The sequence below is a fragment of the Dama dama genome, chromosome 11, assembly GCF_033118175.1.
Source record: "Dama dama isolate Ldn47 chromosome 11, ASM3311817v1, whole genome shotgun sequence".
NCBI classification, from domain to species: domain Eukaryota; kingdom Metazoa; phylum Chordata; class Mammalia; order Artiodactyla; family Cervidae; genus Dama; species Dama dama.
In genome coordinates, this window is record NC_083691.1 from 4,470,791 (window position 1) to 4,494,852 (window position 24,062).

Below are 24,062 nucleotides of genomic sequence, written 5' to 3' on the forward strand. Positions count from 1 at the left end.
GACTTTCCTCGCGCCCTCACCCCGGGAAGACGAGTGAATGCCACGGCGTTGGGAGATCACTAGCCCGGAAACGTGATTGACGCGAGCGGGCTTGCGATCAAAGGGGAGGCGAACTCTTTGGAAACTGCGCCTCCCTCTCTCGCCGGTGCCTGTGGGCCCCCTACGCCAGAGAGATCTGCGCTTTTTGGCGGTGGGTGTGGGGGACGACGCTTCGGGTCATAATTTTGCATAAGGGCATGACTGGGTAAAAATTAACACGAAAATAAAACTTTCAGGATAGATACAGAACCCTCGTACATAACAGCAGCCCAGGCGTGCAGGGGAATTGAGGGAGGCGGCCTGCACTCTGGGAGGACTGGCAGGTGGTAAGGACAACCACTCTGTCACCCCTTGAGTTTATTCCGGGCGAATACATGTGCAAACAGCAGCCGCCAACCTGGAGGGCTTACCGCGTGTCGGGGGTCCCGCAGGGATTACCTTGTGAGATCTGCCCGATCAACCCCTTGAAAGAGTTCCATTCTCGACCCACTTTGAGGATGAGGAAACTAAGGCTCAGCGAGACTACGCGGCCTGCCAGTGACCGCACCGGGGCCGGGGGAAGTGGGGGGTCCAGGTCTGTCTGGACTAGAGCTGGAGCTTCCGACGCCGCGCTCGGGCGGGGGCGGCGGGACCGGGGCAGAACAGGTGGAAACCCGCGGCCCCGCGGATGCCCATTGAGGGGACGAGCGCAAAGGGGCCGGTGGGTGTGGGGCGGGGCTCACCTTGACGATGAGCGGATTCTGAAACATGGAATCCCGCACGACCCCCAGCCTCTCGTTCTCCATGCCCGGCCGGATGTCGGCCACGGTCAGGGGCCGCCGCGGGGGTGGGCAGATCTGGCTGACCGTGCGGCGGACCGGCGGCTTCTTCTTCTTCCATCGCGTGAGGTCCTGGCAGGAGTTCCCGGCCTCTGGCATCCTGGGGGGTCGCCGGGAGTCGGCCCGCCGGCTGGATTCAGCGCGCTTCCCTGCTTGGCGGCGGGCAGGCGCGGAGCTCGGAGCGGGTGAGCCCCCAGTCCCGGGACGCACCACCTGGACGCCAGGGTGGGCTCGGACGCCGGGCTCCATCCGGAGGGAGGCGTGCCCACCTCGCGTTCCCCCGCCTCCTTGCGAGGAGCGCTAAGAGCCACATATACCCCTCTGTAGGTTTACGAGAGCGTCCTCTGGGCGCCTTGCTGTGGATTTGAAAAGGGGAGAAAATCATGACCACCCTTTAAGGAAAAATGGAACCTCCCGTCTCCGTGGAGACGGGACGCCAACGGCGCTGGAACCAAGCAGGTCGATTGACTTACAGGAAACTTACTGGCGGCCACCTAATTGGACCTGTTTCGGGGTTTTTTACTCGAGGAAAACTCAGGAATCACCACTGGGCTATGTTAAAAGCGACAGATTCCTAGAGGACCATTTACACTTGATTTCCAAGTTAAAACACTCCCCTCCACTCTCCACCCCTTCCCATTTTTCCCAGCGCCCGTCCCCCGTCTCCATCCTACCCCTCGCCCCGTTCCCCCCGCCACACACACACACCCAGGGCAGACTGCTATGCGTTTCAGGATGAAACAGAAATTTGAAGTCTAAGACTGATGTCATCTTCTTGAGTCCTCAGTGTTTTCTTCTGTGAAATGGGTAGTGAGAAAGTCTAGAGTGGAATGAAATCAATGGCACCCAACTTTGTGCAACAGAATACAGAGAAGCTTATTTAACTTACATCAAGAGCACATCATGAGAAACGCTGGGCTGGAAGAAGCACAGCTGGAATCAAGGTTGCCAGGAGAAATATCAATAACCTCAGATATGCAAATGACACCACCCTTATGACAGAAAGGGAAGAAGAACTAAAGAGCCTCTTGATGAAAGTGAAAGAGGAGAGTGAAAAAGTTGGCTTAAAGCTCAACATTCAGAAAACTAAGATTATGGCATTCAGTCCCATCATTTCATGGCAAATAGATGGCAAAACAGTGGAAACAGTGGCTGACTTTATTTTTCTGGGCTCCAAAATCACCGCAGATGGTGATTGCAGTCATGAAATTAAAAGACGCTTACTCCTTGGAAGGAAAGTTATGACCAACCTAGACAGCATATTAAAAAGCAGAGACATTACTTTGCCAACAAAGGTCTGTCTAGTCAAGACTATGGTTTTTCCAGTGGTCACGTATGGATGTGAGAGTTGGACTATAAAGAAAGCTGAGCACCGAAGAATTGATGCTTTTGAACTGTGGTGTTGGAGAAGACTCTTGAGAGTCCCTTGGACTGCAAGGAGATCCAACCAGTCCATCCTAAAGGAGATCAGTCCTGGGTGTTCATTGGAAGGACTGATGTTGAAGCTGAAACTCCAGTACTTTGGCCACCTGATGCGAAGAGTTGACTCATTTGAAAAGACCCTGATGCTGGGAAAGATTGAGGGCAGGAGGAGAAGGGGACGACAGAGGATGAGATGGTTGGATGGCATCACCGACTCGATGGACATGGGTTTGGGTGGACTCTGGGAGTTGGTTATGGGCAGGGAATCCTGGCGTGCTGCAGTCCATGGGGTTACAGAGTCGGACACGACTGAGCGGCTGAACTGAACTGAACTGGGTAAGGGGTTCACCACAGAGTTAGTCGCACAGACAACAAACCTGCACTCAAGGCCTTCCACACCAACAGGGGACAACATCAGCACTACATTTCCAGAGCAAGCCAGAATTCCAACTGCTCAGCCAAGGCCTGGAGCAGCCTTTGAGTGGTGACGTGTGTATGATGCAGGCTTACGGTCTCTCTAGTCTACTTTGCTTTCAGGTTTCCACATATATGTACATTATGCACTTAAAAAAAATATTTATTTGGCTGTGCCCAGGTCTTAGTCGTGGCACTGGAACCTTTAGTTACAGACATGGAATCTTCAGCAGCTGGCATGGGAACTCTCAGTTGCGGCATGTGAGATCTAGTTCCCTGACCAAGGATGGAACCAGAGCCCCCTGCGTTGGAATTGCAGTGTTTTAGTGACTGGACCACGAAGGAATTCCCCCTTGTTCATTTTATAATCAAAGCTGCTTGGCAGCTCACACAGAGAAGGTCAAATGGGACAGCAAGGGGCAGGCTCCTGGAGTAGTGGAAAGATCACAGGTTTTAATCCTAACTGAGGGGGGGGGGGCAACATAAGTCCCCTGGGACAAGTTACAGGAAGCTCTAGCTTTCTCAGCCCCAAGATAAGGCTGATATCACCTAATAAAGATTCCTACAACAGGGGGTTGTTATAGGATTCAATGAGAAGTCTCGTCACTAGTGTGATTATGTTCACTATGCAATAGGCTAAAAAGTTTGCGTGGCATGCATTCTGTCTTTGACTTGATGACCTGCTTAAAACTTTACTTTTAATCATAAACTATGTTTCTTCAGGACACAGTGGATATGAAAGAATCGGAATAGATATTTGAGCCTTCTTCTAGCTCTAACTTTCATGGAAGTTCAACATGCATCAGACCCTGCACCAGTTCACCCCTGCCAACCCCTGAAGTCACCTCCCACCACTCTCTCCCATCTTTCACGGTGCTCCAGCAACCAAGTTCAGGGCCTCCAGATTTGTTCCCAGCCTGAACACTCTACCATCTCGATTTTTGTTCATCTTTTTCATTTCAAACTCAACTGTTACTCATCAAAGAGTCTTCTGAGCTAGCACTCACTGACCCCAGTCGTTCTCCATCACATTACCCTGTTCTATTTTCCTTGGAGGGTAATCTGAAATTATTTTGGTTGATCTGTTTGTTCTCTGTCTTCCTCAGGTAATCTTCACCCTCTCGACACTCCAGGACTGTAGATGGACCTCAGTAAAAAAACTTTTTAATACATAGCAATATAGGCATGAACCAGCAGGTCGGTGGAAGAGCTCTGTCCCACTTTCTCCCCTGCCCTGTGCGTGCGTGCTAAGTCGCTTCAGTTGTGTCCGACTCTGTGAGACCCTATGGACCGTATCCCGCCAGGCTCCTTGGTCCAAGGCAATTCATGCCTTCCTCCAGGGGACCTTCCCCACCCAGGGATCGAACCCTTGTCTCTAGCATCTCTCACATCTCCTGCATTGGTGGGCAGGTTCTTTACCACGAGCGCCCCCTGGGAAGACCCTCCCCTGAGCCACCCAACTCCCAAAGATCGCCGCAGTAAACAAAACCCGCAGAAAACGGCCTAAGAATCACAGCCTGGAGCAGGCATGCATGCTGTCGTGGCAACGCGTTGCCGGAGGGCGGGCCGGAAGTGACGCAAGACGATATCCGCTTCCAGGACACCGGCACTTCCGGATTGGAAAGCAAGGGGACGACGCGTTTGGCCCGTAGGTGAGAGTGCTTTTCACCTGTTCCGGTTTTTTCCCCCAGTGATCGTGTCTGAACCAAGCTGTTTATGGCCGCTTGTCTTCATCTCCCCAGAGGCCTGCGTTGGACCCAGGTCCCCAGGGATGGACGTGGTGCCTGTTTTCTCGCAGCCGCTCCAGGCCCTTCCACGCGGGAACTTTCGTGTTTGGTTTTTTTTTTTTTCCTGTCAGCCCCGGAATGCCCATCCCGGGGCCGAGCGGGGTCTTCATGGAACCCCAGAGTGGGGAGGGAATCCGGGACCAGGCTTGGGCACGTCCCCGCAGGGCAGGAATTGGTCTATTCCGAATATAAATAGGGATAAATGCATATCCAGGGAACCGTTTGGGAAACAAACTGGACGAGGAGACCGCAGCCCTTAGGTGGCCGGTTATGTCCCTCCGGAGCTAAGTGCCATCGGGGAAACAGCTGGATTGTTGAGAAACCCTGTAAGGAGGAGGCGGGACCCAGGAGGAATTAGAGGAAGTGATTTTCAAACTTAAGACTAGTTATAGCGCAGAAAGGTAACGCAGAGGGAAAAGCATTCCTGGGAGAATGAGATGCTTTTGTAAATCCCCTGATAAAGGTATCATGATGTATTCTGGGGACGTAAAGAAGACAGGATGTCTGAAACCCAGAGAAAAATGAGAGGTGAAGAGGTGTTCTTGGACCAGACTAGATCCTAAAAGGAATGGTAGATTTGTAAGGATTTGGGATTCTGTCTTAAGAATAATGGAGAGGCCATAAAAAAAAGTTTTTAAGTGGGAAGTGACCCTGTATATAAAAGGTGCTGAGCTCAAGAAACCAGCAGGAGCAACATACAAGGTATTTACCAAAAAGAAAGAAAGAAGTGGATGGAAGGTAAACAAATATTTAAAAGAATTATCTGCTCTGTTCATTGTTATTAAGAGAGTTTGAGGGAATTCCCTGGTGGCCCAGTGATTAGGATACCATGCTTGCACAGGGGACACAGGTTTGATCCCTGGTCAGGGTGGCTCAGCTGGTAAAGAGTCCACCTGCAATGCGGGAGACCTGGGTTCAATCCCTGGGTTGGGAAGATCCCCTGGAGAAGGAAAAGGCTACCCACTCCAGTATTCTGGCCTGGAGAATTCCATGGGCTGTATAGTCCATGGGGTCACAAGTGTCAGGCAGGACTGAGTGACTTTCGCTTTCAGGGAAGTAAAATCCTGCAAGTTGTGTGGTGTGGCAAAAAAAAAGAAAAGAAATTTTGTTGTGAAGGGGAGGAAAGAGAATAGCTAGGTGGGACTTTGGGATTGGAGGATGGTGGCATCCTTGTTTTTTGTTTTGTTTTGTTTTTAAGTTAGAAAATAGTCTGAAGATTGTTGGACATTGCTAGAAGGGATCCAGTGCAGGAGGGAGAAGGGGAGAGACTGGTTAGCTGATGGATCACCATCTCTCTGAGAAGGAGGAGGTTGGGATCCAGCACACAGGGAAGAAATGGCCTCTGACAAGAGAAGAAACACTTCCTTTGCAGCAGCAAGAGGGGAGAAGAACAGGGCAAATGCAGGCAAACATGTTAGATTTGCGGGGGGACATATTTCTTAGCTAATGTGTGTAAGGGTGTGAGGTCAGAGGCAAGTTAATCTACTTCAGGTCAGGGTGAAGGATGAAATTTTGTAGCTTGTTGAGAGTTCGTGTGTGCTAAATCATTTCAGTTGTGTCTGACTCTTTGCGACCCCATGGACTGTAGCCCGCCAGGCTCCTCTATCCATGGGATTCTCCAGGCAAGAATACTGGAGTGGGTTGCCATGCCCTCCTCCAGGGGATCTTCCCAACCCAGGGATTGAACTGGTATCTCTTCTATCTCCTGCATTGGTAGGTGGGTTCTTTACCACTAGCGCCACCTGGGAAGATTTGAAATAACCATTACAAGAAGAGGAGGCAAGTGAGCCTTCTGGAGCACTGCTATTCTCAGAAAACATAAGAACACAAGCCACGTGTGTCATTTAAAATTTGCTAGTAGCCATGTTAAAGAATAGAAAAAGGAAAGAGAATTAAGAATGCACATACTGAGCAATATCCAAACCATCATTTATCGTGAAAGTAATTAACAGCAGTTACGGGTGAGCTATTTCTCCATCTCTGTTCCAAGTCTTTGAAATGCAGTGTGTATTTACACTTAGACGCAGTTTGGCCTGACCACGTTTAAGCACTCAGCAGCCTCATGTGGCTTGTGGCTGCCGTGTTGGACAGCGCAGGTCTAGAGGGACAGAAATCAGTTGCTGGTCACTGCTCGGGTCCCAGCTGTAGTCAGCAGCCAAGGGCTTAAAGCAGTGCCCATCTGCCCAGTTGTGAGTTTTTTCCTCCAACTGTTCTTAACAGTTCCAGGGCAGCCAAAGAGAAGGCATTAATTCATTCTCAAAATGTATTTGTTGAATTCCTCCTGTGAGCCAGGCACTATGCTAGATGCTGGGGCTGGTAGTGGAGGAGACAGCCAAAGCCCGCTGGGCCCTCTCTGAACAGGCCATCGCGTTGCAGCCGTTACACTGCTTACAGCTGAGGTCTCAGACAGTCAGAGATGGGTGTCCATGTATCTTCGAGTGACGCCAGGAAGAGAGGCCGCCACCAAAGCTCCTGGTGCCTCCATTGAAGGTGCGATCGTGAGGCTGGGGATTTGGCTTTTAGTCTCATCAGTCTAAAAGCCACAAAAACCACGTGTTTGTCATTCCCTGACCTTCCAGCTGCACAATTCTTTTTTTAAAATGTATTTATATCTGGCTACTGCAGGGGCTTGCTCTAGTTGTGGCGAGCAGGGGCTGCTGCGGGGTGCGCTGCACAGGCTGCTCCCTGGGGGGCTTTTCTCGTCGCAGAGCAGAGCACCGGCTCTAGAGCGCAGGCCCAGTTGCTCCGCAGTGTGTGGGGTCTTCCTGGACCCGGGATTGAATTCAGGTCCACTGCATGGGGGGACTCTTAACCACTGGACCACCAGGGAAGCCCCACAATTCCTACAGCTTCTTTACTACCTAGGAAGAAGTAGGTACCTTCTGTAGAAAATGTGCTTGGCATTCCGCATGGAAAGACCATTGATACAGAGAAGTCTCCACAGTCTGTTAAGTGACAATAGCAAAATGCAGATCATAAAATACAGACACTGTGTGAGGGGCTTCCCAGGTGGTGCCAGTGATAAAAAAACCCCGCCTGCCAACCCAGGAGACAGAAGAGACTAGGTTCAATTCCTGGGTGGGAAAGATCCCCTGGAGGTGGGAGCGGCAGCCCAATCCAGTGTTCTTGCCTGAAGAATCCATTGGGCGGAGGAGCCTGGTGGGCTCCAGAGGGTCACAAAGAGCCAGACACGACCAAAGTGACTTAGCACGCACTCACCTTCTGTATGAGAAAGGAGGAGGGATACGCATAGATTATTTTGATGTTTGAACCATATAAACATACTTCCTGCATACAGAGAAGTAAAATCTTAAAAATTGAAACCCAGAAGCAGTACAGAGCAAGGAGAGTTATAAGACATGTTTGTAAAATTATATTTTAGCCATGTCTTTTGTGAAGTACATTTCTGTTCCTGTACTTAACCTCCAGAATGCACATGCTCTGTATAAGAACTGACTTGGGAGCCTTATTAAACTTCATTCCAACTAACTGCAGAACTTGGACTCTTTGTTGAACCACTGATAAAGCCCATTCAGCCTCTTTCTCAAAGAGATAATCTTTTAGTTTGAGGTCAGTGGTTGCCTGCTGTCCTCGCTGTGAACCACAGCTGGGCTTAATGCTATAAAAGAGAAATAGTTTGCTGTGAAAATATATTGTCTGGGGAATAGACAAAGCCCAAGGGATCAGGAAAACTTTGTTTTCTGTCTCTCTCTTTTGTAGATACTTAGTACATTTATATCCTTCATTTGCTTGTTTTTAACACAAGTGAAAGCAGCCTGTGCCCTTGTTCTGCCCCTTGCTTTATAAAGTGAACTATTTAAGGCATTCAAATAAGCGTAGACAAAAATATAACAAACACCCCTGCACTCATTATTCCAGTTAAGAAATAAAAGACTACAGGGACTTCCCTGGCAGTCCAGTGGTTAAGACTCTGCACTCCCACTGCAGGGAACAAGGGTGGATCCCTGGTTACAGAACTGAAATCCCACATGCCGTTGTAGGGCGTGGCCTTAAAAAAAAGGAAGAGAAAGAAAAATTTACAGATATGAGAGAAGCTGGCTGTCTACTTGTCCCTAATCCCTGATTTGCCAGTTTACTGTGTTTATAGTTTTGCCACTTATATATCCATTCAGAAAAGATACATGAAACTTTTTTTGTGTTTTTAATGCAATATATATGGTTGTCATTTAGTCTGACTTTGCAAACCCATGGACCGTACCCCACCAGGCTCCTCTGTTCATGGGATTTCCCAGGCAAGGATACTGGAGTGGGTTGCCATTTCCTTCTCCAGGGGATCTTCTCAACCCAAGGATCAAACCTGCGTCTCTTGCTTGGCAAGCGGATTCTTTACCATTGAGCCACCTGGGAACCATAATGTGTATATTTTTTTAATGTAATATACATGGTTTCATAATGTATATGTTCTTTTAAAGTTTTCTTGAAGAAGTGATGTCCAAGCCAAGCTCTGAAAGATGAAAGGAGGCAGGAGGCAGGGAGGGGTCGGAGGCAGTGGAGAGCATCCTGGAGAGAGGAAATCATGTTTTATCAGACTTTGAGCCAAAGAAATGATTGGAGCATGTTTGGGGAGCCAAAGAAAGAAAAAGAAAAAGCCGTGTTTGGCTGGAACACAGAAGAGAGGTTAAAGAGGAGGGGGAGCAAGGGCTTGATCATGCCAGAGCATTGTTCTTAGCTAACTGTTTTTTTCCCCCTATATCATAAAGGCAATGGAAGCAGACAAGTGACATATAGTGAGTTTGCTGTACATTTAGAATAATAGGAAATTTATAATCATGACTCCAGGCTTATCGTTTGTCATGCAATTTCATCTTTCTGTGATTTTGTTTTCTTTTTTCTGAGGCTAACTTATAAAATGCTCTGCAAAAATAAACCGTATTGTTAAGTTCCCCTACAGGAGTAAAATGGAAGGAAAATCAAGCAGCTTGGAAACCCAAACTCCCGTTTTCGTGAAGAAAAAGGCTAAGCATTCTAAACATAAGGACAGACATCGGCGGCCTTCCCAGGAGAGTTTCAGAGCCGCCCCCCTGGCAAACGAGCAGTGTGACATAATGAAGCGTAAAAAAAAGAGAAAGGACAGCCAGCATCTCGTTTCTTCTCCTTTGAGGAAATCAGAAATCTGCGATGAGACTGAAATGGCCACATCTAAACCCAAAAAGAAGAAAAAGAGAAGAAAAAGTGCTTTGGGAGTCGACAGGGAAACAGGTGTTGCATGCGTCCTGGTGGATAAAGAAAATATTAAGAACACACCAAAGAATTTCAGAAGCGATGTGGATGTCGTTTACGTTGACGCAAGCAAGGAGCAGAAGTCGACAGAACGGCCTGAAGCAGATGATCCCCGTTCAGTTACTAAGCCATGTGAAAACACGTCCGAGGAACTGCATGGTGAAGTTCGGAAGAAGAGGAAGAAGAAGAAGAAGAAGCATAAAAAACGTCAGAGGGAAGTTGAATCCTGGGATGCTGTCCAAGAAAGTCCGGATGCAAGCAGCGCCCTGCCCAGGGCAGCCTCCCAGGAGCAGGAACCGCAGCCTCAAGTGGACCAAGAAGGGGGACTCAGGCAACTCTCAGTGTCTGCGGGTCACAGCAAGTCCAGGAAAAGGAAGAGGAAGCATCCAGATCCCCCAGAATTCGAAGCCTTGGCTGCGCCCGAGAGGGCCGAGAGCGTGTACTCGGAGGGATCCCGAGTGGCTGATGAGGTCGAGACTGCAGGAGGCAGTCAGGACTCCAGCGGCCTCAAGAAAAAGTCTAAGAAAAGGAAGCGAAGATCTCTTGAGAGCACCGTGGCGCCTGGTGATTTTTCAGCGCCCGGGAGGTGCTCTGAGGACACGCCTCTTGATTCACTGGAAGGTACCTTGATTGAAGAAAGTGCAAAACCCAGGCCACAAGAGGAGAATCCCCCGGCCTGTTCCAGAAAGGTGCAGAGGTAACATGATGATGTACATCTTGTGTGTGAATCCTGCCTGTGACCTCTTTGTTCAGCCCAGCTGTAGTGAGTGGTAGAAATCGTAAAGAGGTAGACCACCCGGGTATAGAGTGACGTACGGAACTAACTGCATAACTTGGTGGGGACCTTCCTTTCTTCGTCTATATAATAAGGCAGTTAAGATTCTGTTTTCACTGAGAATTTTTTTTTTTTTCAACTTTTTCTTTTGTATTCAGTTCAGTCACTCAGTCCTGTCCGACTCTTTGCGACCCCATGAACTACAGCACTCCAGGCCTCGCTGCCCGTCACCAACTCCCGGAGTCCACCCAAACCCATGTCCATCGAGTCAGTGATGCCATCCAACCATCTCATCCTCTGTCGTCCCCTTCTCCTCCTGCCCTCAATCTTTCCCAGCATCAGGGTCTTTTCCAGTGAGTCAGCTGGTCGCATCAGGTGGCCAAAGTATTGGAGTTTCAGCTTCAACATCAATCCTTCCAATGAACACCCAGGACTGATCTTCAGGATGGACTGTTTGGATCTCCTTGCAGTCCAAGGGACTCTCAAGAGTCTTCTCCAACACCACAGTTCAAAAGCATCAATTCTTCAGCGCTCAGCTTTCTTTAATAGTCCAACTCTCACATCCATACGTGACCACTGGAAAAACCATAGTCTTGACTAGACGAACCTTTGTTGGCAAAGTAATGTCTCTGTTCTTTAATATGCTGTCTAGGTTGGTCATAACTTTCCTTCCAAGGAGTAAGTGTCTTTTAATTTCATGACTGCAATCACCATCTGCAGTGATTTTGGAGCCCAGAAAAATAAAGTCTGACACTGTTTCCACTGTTTTCCCATCTATTTGCCATTAAGTGATGGGACCAGATGCCATGATCTTAGTTTTCTGAATGTTGAGCTTTAAGCCAACTTTTTCACTCTCCTCTTTCACTTTCATCAAGAGGCTCTTTAGTTCTTCTTCCCTTTCTGCCATAAGGGTGGTGTCATCTGCATATCTGAGGTAATTGATATTTCTCCCAGCACTCTTGATTCCAGCTTGTGCTTCTTCCAGCCCAGCGTTTCTCATGATGTACTCTGCATATAAGTTTAATAAGCAGGGTGACAATATACAGCCTTGACATACTCCTTTTCCTATTTGGAACCAGTCTATTGTTCCATGTCCAGTTCTAACTGTTGCTTCCTGACCTGCATACAGGTTTCTCAAGAGGCAGGTCAGGTGGTCTGGTATGCCCACCTCTTTCAGAATTTTCCACAGTTTATTGTGATCCATACAGTCAAAGGCTTTGGCATAGTCATTAAAGCAGAAATAGATGTTTATCTGGAACTCTCTTGATTTTTCAGTGATCGAGCAGATGTTGGCATTTTGATCTCTGGTTCCTCTGCCTTTTCTAACACCAACTTGAACATCTGGAAGTTCACAGTTCACCTATTGCTGAAGCCTGGCTTGGAGAATTTTGAGCATTACTTTACTAGCGTGTGAGATGAGTGCAATTGTGCAGTGGTTTGAGCATTCTTTGGTATTGCCTTTCTTTGGGATTGGGATGAAAACTGACCTTTTCCAGTCCTGTGGCCACTGCTGAGTTTTCCAAATTTGCTGGCATATTGAGTGCAGCACTTTCTCAGCATCATCTTTCAGGATTTGAAATAGCTCAACTGGAATTCCATCACCTCCACTAGCTTTGTTTGTAGTGATGCTTCCTAAGGCCCACTTGACTTCACATTCCAGGATGTCTGGCTTTAGGTGAGTGATCACACCATCGTGATTATCTGGGTTGTGAAGATCTTTTTTGTACAGTTCTTCTGTGTATTCTTGCCATGTCTTCTTAATATCTTCTGTTAGATCCATATCATTTCTTTTGTATTGGGTATAGCCAATTAACAATGTTGTGATAGTTTCAGGTGAGCAGTGAAGGGACTCAGCCCTTACATATAGATGTATTCATTCTCCTCCAAACTACACGCCCCCCGCCACCTCGCCTCCAGGCTGCCACGTGACACTGAGCAGAGTTCCTTGTGTGTACAGTAGGTCCTTTTTGTTTATCCATTTTATTTTTTTTTTCCTTTATTTATTTATTTATTTTTTCAGTGGGTTTTGTCATACATTGATATGAATCAGCCATAGATTTACATGTATTCCCCATCCTGATCCCCCCTCCCACCTCCCTCTCCACCCGATTCCTCTGGGTCTTCCCAGTGCACCAGGCCCAAGCACTTGTCTCATGCATCCCACCTGGGCTGGTGATCTGTTTCACCATAGAGAATATACATGCTGTTCTTTCGAAACATCCCACCCTCACCTTCTCCCACAGAGTTCAAAAAGTCTGTTCTGTACTTCTGTGTCTCTTTTTCTGTTTTGCATATAGGGTTGTCGTTACCATCTTTCTAAATCCCATATATATGTGTTAGTATGCTGTAATGTTCTTTATCTTTCTGGCTTACTTCACTCTGTATAATGGGCTCCAGTTTCATCCATCTCATTAGAACTGGTTCAAATGAATTCTTTTTAACGGCTGAGTAATAGTCCATGGTGTATATGTACCACAGCTTCCTTATCCATTCATCTGCTGATGGGCATCTAGGTTGCTTGTTTATCCATTTTAAATACAGCAGCATGTACATGGCCATCCCAGCCCAGTAACTATCCCTCCCCCCATCCTCCCCACCCCCACCCGCCCCGCCGCCACACCCCTAAGTTCCTTCTTTAAGTCTCTGACTCTCTGACTCTGAAATTCTACGCATAAGTTTAATAGGCATTTTAAGACCCCAAAATTACCTTTGTGTATATGCACATAGATAGGAGAAAGGATTAGAGAGCTTAGAATGTTACTGGAGCAGAAAGAAAACTTGAATTAGGGTTCTCCCTAATAAAAGAAGTTTAGATGTTGTCATTTACATAGTTATCATTTAAATGTGCTGGCTGATGAATAAATGCAGGACTTTTCCTAAACCACTTTATCTGAGTTCCTGGCATTTGGGACAGATTTCCTCCCCATTTCCTTATCGGTGACTTTCTTCTCTTTGCTGACTAGAAGATTGTCCTGGCTTGATGTAGTTTCATATAGAAGTTAAATGGCCTAGGGCCCAACTCACATCATCTTCTGTGTCATCTCATCAGGACATTTTAGATCACTCCCAATGAGGCAGGAGTGTTCTAGGCTGGCGGTTCTTGTATTGAGCTGTGAACCTGTGAAGACTGTTGACCCTTTGCTCAGACAAGTGCATACAGTTTCATTTTCATTTTGTTTCAGTTACCTGTCTGAGCAGCTAGCTGATATAGTTGACTAAGAGTGGCTTTGGACAGTTGATTGGAAGTTTCTGGGGATGAATTAATGATCAATACATACAAAACTGTGTTTCTTTTTACTGCAAAGGGGAAAAAATACGGCCGTTGTTAATTGCACTGAAGCAGTGGTAACTATGAAGACCCTAAGTATTGACTTACCTAATTAATAACCATTATTATAGAACATAACTCATCGAAAGAGTCCCAGAGGTGTCTTGAGTATCCATGAGCATAGAAGAGGGCCTGGTTTATTAGAAAGTCAATATCTAAAACAGTAAAGTTGAGAAACACTAGAAGCAATACCTTGTGGAAATAGGGCTTAGGGCTGCATGTTTACCTTTTTGTCAGCCCCAAAGGTGTATCCGAGTTAGTAAAGCTGTTCAACACGTTAACAAATTCACACGTCATGGACTGAATCAACTGCAGTATCCCTGCAAGCTTTAATGTTGTCACAGTTTAAATGAGAGTCATTGTAAGAAAAGAATCTGAAAGCCGTTGGGCATGTGACCCATCGAGGTTAAATCAACCCAGTTTTTCTCCTTAGGTCAGAACCTACAAATGAAGACAAAAGCAATTCGGCTAAAGAGTCCGAAGCTAAATACTTATCTGAAGATTCCCGAGATTCCGAAGATCCGGAGGTGGAGTTGGAGTCTGCGGTGAAGCAGCTGCAGGAATTCATCCCTGACATCAAGGACAGGGCTGCCACCACAATCAAGCGGATGTACCGAGATGACCTGGGGCGGTTTAAAGAATTCAAAGCCCAGGGTGAGACTGTGGACTGAGCTTGAATGTTGGTCAGACTCCTTTGCTATTAATATGTGTGTAAATTGCCCTGACCTCCTTTGAGCACAGGTTCAGCTTTACAGGTTTACGGGAAGCATCCCTTAGCTGCTTTCAGCTTCATTTCCTTCCAGAACCGTCATCTGTGCTATAAAATTAGCAAAATCAAGTGCGATGGTTTTCCTCTTTTTTGGTAGGGGAGGTGAGGGAAGAACAAGGCTGAACGAACCAGGTGATCACAGATGAAGCCTGGAAGATGTGGGGAAAGAGGCTAAGTGGCTAAGAGGCTGGGAAGGATGCATCAGTGAGATTAAATGAAAACATGCATGTCAAACATCATTGGCTTTGATGAGGTGTAATTTCCAGGGTGTTAATTGGAGGGTGAGCTGGTGGGAGTTGCCATGGTTTCAAGCAACACCCAGCTTGGTCTCCTCCTTGATGTCACTGTGTTACAAGAACCTCTCAAAAAGCCTATTGGATTTCAGAATGAATGGCAAGTGTAGGGCTGAGTACCACAGGTGAGTGGTATTTACTCATGATTATCTGCCGTGTGACACCCGGCGCCACTGGTTATTGAAAAAAGTAAAAATGGGGGCGTTAGCCTTACAGAATTCATCATATTAATAAGATTAGTTTTTTAAAAAATAGACATAGAGCAATATCTATAGAAGGACCCCATTTTATTTCTGTATTCTATGCTGAAATTTTTATGAGTGTATATTTTATAAAAAGATTTTTAAAACAAGTCTGGGGCCTCCCTGGCAGCCCAGTGGTTAAGCCTCCTCACTTCCAGTGCAAGGGGCACAGGTTCAATGCCTGGCCAGGAACTAGGATCCCACATGCCACGCAGCTTGGCCAAAAAATAAATAAGTCTAAGAATGGGAAGGTGTACTGTGTAACGCAGTCAGTAATAATGAGACTTGAGTGCTTGGAGTTATGACAAGGAATAGAACGTGAATCGCAGTGACCTTGACCCCTCCATCCCCCAAGGTCCACACACAGAGAACGTACATGCGCGTCCACGTAAGTGCCAGCCAGGTGGCAGCGCTGCCTTAGGGGACTGGGCGGCAGAGGAGAGTGAAGGGGTCTTCTTTTAAACTTCTGTTTCAATCGTTTGCATTTTTAATGTATATCACTCTTAATATTTCTTTAAAATGACTCTGTAAGAAGGGATTGATGACACAGCAGAGGTCACAGTGGAGCAGGATGACCGGGGGAGACTTGGGGAGGACCGCGTGGCTTGAGCTCAGCTCTTTAGGGGGTCAGATGTCCAGGGCCCAGGCAGGGGCTGCTCCCTGACGGGTGGGGAGGGGCTGACAGGCGCTGTGTCATAAGTTGCTAAAGACCTAACGCTGGTTTGCTTTCATTCGTTGCTGACAATTGTGTACCTTTTTCTCCCGCCCCCAACACCCCCCAATCCTAGGCGTCACTATTAAATTTGGCAAGTTTTCCGTGAAGGAAAATAAGCAGTTGGAGAGGAATGTGCAAGAATTCCTGTCCCTGACAGGAATCGAGAACGCAGATAAGCTGCTGTACACAGACAGATACCCGGAGGAGAAGTCTGTGATCACCGACTTAAAGAGGAAGTACGCGTTCAGAGTGCACATTGGTAAGTTAGAGCTGTGGGCTCTGACCCTCCACGGCCTTGCAGCCTCGCATGGATGATCACGGTGAGGGCTGAGCACAGGGTCTGGCCCACCCACCGCAGCAGCGCGTGTTAGCCGCCGTGTCAGCAGTCCTGTTACTGCCAGCCGGCACTCCCAGGGGTTTGGAGCTTGTTCTCTAGTGCGTTGGCAGATGTCGTAACCACGGATCAGCTTCCAGGTTTCCTGCATGCGTACGCTTCAGTCCGGTCTGACTCTCTGCTATTAGGTCACAGTTACAGTCTTGGTTTCTCTCCCAGTCCTGTACTGTGCGTTTTTGTTTTTTTTTTTTTGGTACATACTGCAGAAAGCGCATCCCTCTGTGCGCCAGCGTCTCCCAGGGTCTTAACTAGAGCCATGTGTGAGCTTTGAGCTGGGACCCTCCTCCTGGAGGTATCCTTGGAAAGTCAGAGACGGTCATGAAGCAGTATAGGTTTGGACTGAAAAAAAATCTCTTGTGACTCCCCTCATGGTCCAGTGACTGAGACTCGGCGCTCCTAATGCAAGGGGCCTGGGTTTGATCCCTGGTCAGGGAACTGGACCCCACTTGCTGCAACTGAAAGAATTTCCATGCCACGACTAAGACCTGGTGGAGACAAATAATAACAATAGTAAATCTCTCTTGTATTTAAAGAGGAGAATTTCTTAGGTTTTTGTCTGGAATGCACAAAGGAAAGCAGAACAGTCAGCCCCTGCTAGGGGACCATTTTGTCTTTGGAGTGGAAAAGCAGGAAAAAGCTCATTCGCTTGGAAAAGTTTTTTGTTTTATCTTACGGAGAGCTGCTGGCATTTGTCCACCTCAGCATCCCCTTCTTCTAATTCAGTGCCTCTGCCTTAGGAGGTTCTTTGCACGAATTTAGGAGACCAGAAGCTAGAGAGCCTCCACACTGAGCATGTAGTTTTCAGAGATCACCAAGGAAATGGGATTTCGTATCAATATATCTGCTCCCCAAGACAGCTTTCTGCAGGACATAGGAAATCCCGGCCTCCACCTGGGGTCTAGGATCACTCATGTAGTAAAAATGGGCTCTTCTGGGTTTCTTTTATAATTGCAACTGTGTTCCACGTCACATTCCCGGTGTCCCTCTGACCACCTCTGTTCTGGCTTCAGGTAAAGGCATTGCCCGGCCCTGGAAACTCGTATATTATCGAGCAAAGAAGATGTTCGATGTCAATAATTACAAAGGCAGGTAAGAAAAACCTGGAGCAGGACATTTCTCTAGTCTTTGTGATAATACAAGTCAAAGGGTCTGCAGCAAAATGGTGAAGATTCTTGTGTGTGAAACGAGATGTGTTGTCACATGTATGTCTCCAAGGACCCTTTCAAGTGTCACCTCTTGAGTAAATCTTCCACAATATTCCTCTTTTTAAACCCCTAGTTTACTTTCTGCTTCTGTCTTAGCACTCGCCACGTGCTGCCTCTTACGTTGCTCGTGAGGTTTTCTCAGCGGCTTACCTCCCAAGCGGTGAGCTCCTTGGGAGCCCAGACGTTCCTTCTCAGTGCGGTGTGCCTGCAGCACTGAGCCCAGTGCTTTGGGTTTCCGGTAAATATTTGCAGGTGCAGGTGAGCACGACTGTGAGGTCATCCCAGTGTGATGTAGTTGCATCAATGCAGAGAGTTTCATGGGGTGATAACCAGTCTTTCATCTCTTTTTTCCTAAATAAAATACCCAATTATGGTCTGTTTCTAACACTCCAAATAAAACAAATGTAGATTGAGCATCGGTTGTGGGTAAGCACTCTGCTTCAGAACAAAGGGATGAGCAGAAAAGCGTCAGCTCCCGCCGATGAGGTTCCAAACAGCCCCCAAGGGCTCAGCCACTGATCCCACCTCCAGGAGGCAGACAGTGTGAACCTATCAGGGCCACTGGGTCCTCCTTAGCCCTGTGATTTAGAGCCAAAACATACCTATTATCAGATCTTAACACAGATACGACCTTGGTCTCTTTATTGAAACTTTTGCTGAAAGAAATAAAGCTGAAGTAGAGGAAAGGTGTTCCACAGGAACTGAAACCTCCCCACCCCCGCCAAGCCCCAGCGTCACACAGCTATGGACAGAACTTTAAGAAAATTCAGCAGAGATGACATTTTCAATGGGACTTAACGCTTTTGCTAAGTCAGTGTTGGCAAATGAGGTAACCTAGGTGTGAGAATGACATTTTTAGAATAATGGAAGTCTGTCATTCTGATCATAAAGTTCATTGGTGCCATATTTATGTTGTGGTGGCCATGTACCCTAAGAATGTTTTTATAGTTTAAGGAATTCTTAAGTGAAAAAGCCACAGAAAGTCAAAAGTCAAATAATTGAAAGGCTCCAAGGGGCTGCAGAGGTCAAAACACTTGTTTCCTCATTTTCGTCCACTCAGCTTCTCACCAACTCTTTTGTGTGGCTTCAAAGGTGCTGTTAAGTCATTTTTTAAATCTCAGTAAGACCCTGCCTGCCCTAAGAAGGAGGCTGCTAGAAAGCTTGATTCTTAGTGGTGAAGGATTGCCATTCAGTGCCATTCAGCCATTCTCTGCATTTTAGATACATTTCTGAGGACGCTGGAATCTTACTGTCCTGAGATAGTTGTGGGTCACTGTCACTAGAGATGGTTAGTATTTTATAAAGGCTGCTTTTTTGTCATATTAGTAATAACATCAACCACCACTTCCCCCACCCCATCCATAAGGAGTTGTAGAATGTCATAAAGATGGATTTTTCTTCACTTAAACATTTCAGGTGTTTGATCTCAAAGATCTCTCATTTTAGTTCTTTTCTTGAATATCTTTGCTTCTATGTGGGGTTCATTCACCTTAACATCCTTAAACTGACCGATTTGTGCTAAGCCACCTGTCACGTCTTTATTGAGTGTCTATTATGTGTCAAGCACCACGGGTACCACAGCGTAGAAAGTCCACAGGGGCCCCGCCCTCCGAGCATGTCCCCTCCAGAGCTGTGCTGCCCGTCCCGGGACCACCAGCCTCACGTGGCCATGGAGCACTCAAGCCGTGGTTAGTCCAAGCCTTGCTGTTCTGAAGAATAAAATACACACTGGATTTAGAAGGTCTAGTATGGAGAACAAGTGAAGTGAAGTCACTCAGTCATGTCCGACTCTCTGTGTCCCAGTCCATGGAATTCTCCAGGCCAGAACACTGGAGTGGGTAGCCTTTCCCTTCTCCGGGGGATCTTCCCAACCCAGGGATTGAACCCAGATCTCCCACATTGCAGGCAGATTCTTTACCCGCTGAGCCACAAGGGAAGCCCTAGTGTGAAGAAGGGAATATAAAGTCCCTTATTCATACTTTGAGGTTCTGATTCCATGTTGAAATGGCTGCAAGTTTAATACATTGGGTTAAATAATATGTATTGTTAAATTTGCTCATTTAAAGCCATATAAAATTAATTTTCACACAACCCCTAGAAATTTCTAAGGGACACAGGTGACTCAGATAGCATTTCCATTGGCCAGTGGTGGCGTGGAGGAAGGTCAGGCAAACCAGGGAAGCCATGAGTACACAGTTGGAAGTAGTGACAAGGACAGCAGGGCTCCGCCAGCCCTTATGGTCAGGAAAGCCTCGCTGAAGACGCACCATTTCAACTGCATCTGAAGAGCCGGCAGGGGCTTTCCAGGGGGTCGAGTGGAGGGCTTCCCATCACAGGTCTAGAGGCCAAGGCGACTGGTGGAGCTGAACCGTGGGGAGCGCTGGCCTTTGCACGCATAGTCAAAAAGCCCAGGTCTTATTGTTGGGAGCCTTTATGTTTCTGGCTGGGGAATAGCGAGATCCATCTGCCCTGGCCTCTGCGTAAGCGGGCCAGGCCTCTGGCCAGGGACCATTGTGACCGATCTGTAGGATGCCCACGGGTGAGATGGGCTTCCCTCGTGGCTCAGCTGGTAAAGAATCTGCCTGCAGTGCAAGAGACCTGGGTTCGATGCCGGGGTGGGGAAGATCCCCTGGAGAAGGGAAAGGATACCCACTCCAGTATTCTGGCTTGGAGAATCCCATGGATTGTACAGCCCATGGGATCGCAAAGAGTCAGACACAGCTGAGTGACTCTCATTCACTGTCATGAGTGAGATGCCGAGGCAGGAAGGGGCAGGGCTCTGGTCCCTGGTAGCTGGTGTCCTGATGGCCCACCCCACTCAACTGCTTCCAGCACCCAGCCTGCCCAGTAAGCTTATGGTTCCTGCTCAGCTGTGACCTGTTTTCTCTTCCTCTTAGGTACAGCAAAGGAGATACTGAGAAGTTGAAGATATACCAGTCCCTGCACGGGAATGACTGGAAGAAGATTGGTGAGATGGTGTCTCGAAGCAGCCTCTCCGTGGCCCTGAAGTTCTCCCAGATCAGCGGTCGTAAGTTGTGGTCCCTGATGCCCACCCACGTGAGCAACCCAGCCCAGAATGACCTAGAGCCCAGGCATCACTGCCCACCTGTCTGCTGAGACAGCCATCACTTTTTCAGCCATTCTCTGACCGATTCATTTCTTCATGTGTATTGTTGAAACCACACAACCCTTGCTTACCAGACTGATTTCTGTGCTGCACTGAACTCAGTTCAGTAGCTTTCAGCCTGACTGTAACTGCCAGATAAACCAAAACCCGAGGAAGCCGATGGATAGGAGAGCCTGGGCCGCCAAGGTCTGTTCCCCAAGGTGGCCCAGGGAGGGCCTGTTAGGTGTGGATGTTTCCCACAGCCAGTGTCAGCCAGCTCCTGTCTCTTTTCCTCCTCTTTCATTAAAAGCTGCCTTGGTAGTAGTCTTCACATTAAGAAAAAAAAAAAATCCCCAGTTGCTTTAAGAAGGCGGTCCTTAGTGGCTGTTGGCATCAGCCCAGAAGCTAAACAGTGTTGGGTTTCCAGTAAATATCTGAAGGTGGAGCCGAGCACAAGGATGAGGTCATCCCAGTGTGATTCGGTTGCATCAGTGCAGAGTTTCATGGGGCGATGGCCATTCTCCTGCCCCGCAGGCAGAGCAGGGCCCAGGGCAGTAGGCAGTGGAGTCCTGGGCAGGTGTCTGTATGTCTGCATGCGGTAGACCCCGAGGGGGTTGGAGACCAGGCCTTCTGTGCCACCAGTGCCAGCCAAGCCTCAGCGTGGCCAACTCTGCGAGTTTCCAGGAAATAAAGCAAACATCTGAATTTACGTGCACGTGTGAAATCAAAATATCTTTTGGGAATTTTCCTTTCTTTCCTTGGGACTCTCTTGACTTTTAAATATTCATCCTAATTGTTATTGGGGGAATAGTAACAGTAACACTCTGAGGCCAAATCAAAGCTAGGTGTAGCCTGCCGGTCTGCAGCCTCATCCTTAGCATGTGAGCAGCTGGACAAGAAACGTGAACTGTGGGTGCTCTGGCGCCTGCAGTGGTGACTGGCTGTCGAGATTCTCAGGTGCCTTCGTCACATGCTGCGGTGACCTCACTGCGCCCTGAACTCCACTCCGGGAGCTCTTGTGGGGAGTTAGCGTATAACATGGAAGACCTTTGATTGCTTTTTTTCCCACTAAATGTTCAGGGAACTCACAACTGCCTGCAGGAGAGATTACTCTTAGAAACAGAAAGAATGGCTTTTTCAAAGTTAAAAACAAAAAATATGTTGCTTTAAGAAAGGGTTTTTTGGGGTTTTTTTTTTGCCACTGGTTGTATGTGTGTGCACGCATGTTCATGTATACACACACTTGGTTCCTAAAAAGAACCTGTGGGCACTTTAGTCGTTTCATCTTGATTTGCATGTAAACTGTATAATTCAGATGTTGCTCATTATCTTTTGGAAAGTGGCTGATATATCTTTTTGTTTCTAACGACTTTGTTTTTCTAGAGCAGTTTTGGGGTCACAGTTAAAGTGAGAGGAAGGTACAGAGATTTCCTGTATGCCCCCCACCCCTACACACACACAGCCCCCCCCACCATCAGTACCCCCCAGCAGAGTGGCCCATTTGTTACAGTCCATGAACTGACAGTGGCACGTCTTAACCCCCCCGAGTCCACAGTCAACAGTGGGAACCCCTCTAGCTATTGTACCTTCTGTGGGTTTGGACTGCTGTCCAGTGACACGTATCCGTCATTCTCGTTGTGTTTTTAATACTGTGTTTGAAAGCAAATAGATTAGCAGCTTCAAGACCATCCTTTTATGTCAACAGAAATTAATCATGGTGCCTGGAGCAAGACAGAAACGCAGAAATTAATCAAGGCTGTTGAAGAAGTGATTCTGAAGAAAATGTCTCCCCAGGAGCTAAATGAGATGGATTCTAAACTGCAGCTGAATCCTGAAGGCCGCCTGTCAATTGTTCGGGAGAAGCTCTACAAAGGCATATCCTGGGTAGAAGTGGAGGCTAGAGTGGAAACCAGGAATTGGATGCAGTGTAAAAGTAAGTGGTAAGTTTGAGGCTTCTTACCTAAATCTCAGCAAGGTGCTGCCTTCCCCCTCCTCGGCAGTCTCTAGTGAGTGGGTGGGCTGGGGAGGTCACTAAGAATACCTCCGACCACCGCGTGGAAAGCCTTGCAGGTCAAGAATCCTCTCTGATCCTCGGCTCCAGCAACTTCGATGTCAGTGTCTGATCTAAGGTGGCACTTAGCCAACCCTGATTCATCGTGTGGCTACTTCATAAACAACTTGAACCTTTTAAATTCTTTTTATTATTTTAATTGAAGTATGCTTGATTTACAACGTTGTGTCAGTGTCAGGGGTATAGCTAAGTGATTCAGTTGTATGTAGAGAATTTTTCATATTCTTTTCCAATATTCACAAGATGCTGAGTATAGTCCCCTGTGCTTGTACCTTCTGTATCTGTCTCACGTCTAGTAGTTCATATGTGCTAATCCCCATTTCCTAATTTGTTCCTCCCCCGCTGATCCTTTGGTTACCAAAACTTTGTTTTCTATGTCTCTTTCGTGACTAGAACTCGAATCTTCTTAATATTGAATATTGTATTGTATTGACTTCTGGTTTCTTCACTCTGTCCCTTTCTTCATAAAACAAGGTTGTTACCTATTTATAGCATGAAATAAAAGCGCGAAACTAACGTCGGAACATTCAGGAGAGAAATCACAAGCCTAATGATCAGAAATAGCTCTGCCTCTATTTTTGCTTTCTTTGGTGGTTTTTTTTTTTTTTTTTTTTTGACTTTGACTTTCTCATTCAGACTCCTCTTTGCCAAAGCAGGGCGTTAAAACATTCATCCTAGAAGGTTTTAGGTGCATCCGTCACGTAGAAGTAGTTTCAGTCCAGCTCTGGCTGCACATTCTTTGCCTGGGATAGCGTTTCCCAGCCCTGGAAATTCTCTGAGCTGAACTTTCAGCTGCAGCATGATAGCTTGCAGCAGTGGTCCTGCAGCTCACGCCCCAGGCCTCCTACACAAAGGGGCCTCCATCGACTTGACTATTAAAGAAGAATGGACTCCAGAGTGGGCATGTTGTGCATTAAAAGCAAACTCCTAGATTACACTGTGTACTGTGTATATACCTTGCAGCTCTACTATAGGGTACTTGTTTATTTTACTAGAAGACTGTCCTCAGAACATAAACTCCAAAGAACAGTTAATGTTTTGGGGGGAAATGGGTACTGTGGAGGAATCAGAGCCCTTTCTACCTCTGGTATCTTAGACTTAAAGAAGTGGGAAGACTTCCCTGACTGTCCACTGATTTAAGACTGCACTTCCACGGCAAGGGGCAAAGGTTCGATCCCTGGTCAGAGAAGTTCTGCTTGCTGCAGGTTGTGGCCAGAAAAAAAAAAGATGAGACTTCCCTGGTGTCCCGTGGTTAGGACTCCATGCTTGCACTTGGTTAGGCCTGGGTTTGATCCCTGCTTGGGGAGCTATGATCCTGCAAGTCGTGCAGCCAAGAAAAAGAATGGGTGATAAGCCTTAGTTAGAGATGGGATGCCAGTGTCTTAGAAGGGAAACGACCAAGAGGAGCCATGCCTCAGAATCAGTATAACTAAATAACATTCA

General features: G+C 47.3%; 2 protein-coding genes across 6 annotated transcripts in view; one reads left to right on the plus strand and one right to left on the minus strand.

Moving 5' to 3' along the window:
• The window catches only part of CFAP77 (cilia and flagella associated protein 77), a 148,662-nt gene extending 147,668 nt beyond the window's left edge, over nucleotides 1–994 (minus strand). Inside the window, exon 1 of the mRNA XM_061156166.1 lies at nucleotides 762–994. Within this exon, the coding sequence (XP_061012149.1) occupies nucleotides 762–956 (195 nt within the window). The 5' untranslated portion in view covers nucleotides 957–994. The remainder of the gene's footprint in view (nucleotides 1–761) is intronic.
• Nucleotides 995–4,286: 3,292 nt separating this feature from the next.
• The window catches only part of TTF1 (transcription termination factor 1), a 28,522-nt gene continuing 8,746 nt past the window's right edge, over nucleotides 4,287–24,062 (plus strand). Inside the window, exons 1-7 of one of the 5 annotated variants that reach the window (XM_061154338.1) lie at nucleotides 4,287–4,345; nucleotides 9,382–10,418; nucleotides 14,258–14,478; nucleotides 15,917–16,102; nucleotides 17,248–17,326; nucleotides 20,340–20,470; nucleotides 22,254–22,488. In XM_061154338.1, the coding sequence (XP_061010321.1) occupies nucleotides 9,400–10,418; nucleotides 14,258–14,478; nucleotides 15,917–16,102; nucleotides 17,248–17,326; nucleotides 20,340–20,470; nucleotides 22,254–22,488 (1,871 nt within the window). In that variant the 5' untranslated portion in view covers nucleotides 4,287–4,345; nucleotides 9,382–9,399. Of the gene's footprint in view, nucleotides 4,346–4,534; nucleotides 5,219–9,381; nucleotides 10,419–14,257; nucleotides 14,479–15,916; nucleotides 16,103–17,247; nucleotides 17,327–20,339; nucleotides 20,471–22,253; nucleotides 22,489–24,062 lie in introns of those variants that run through there. The other 4 variants (XM_061154339.1, XR_009694623.1, XM_061154337.1 and 1 more) reach the window with 4 other exon arrangements.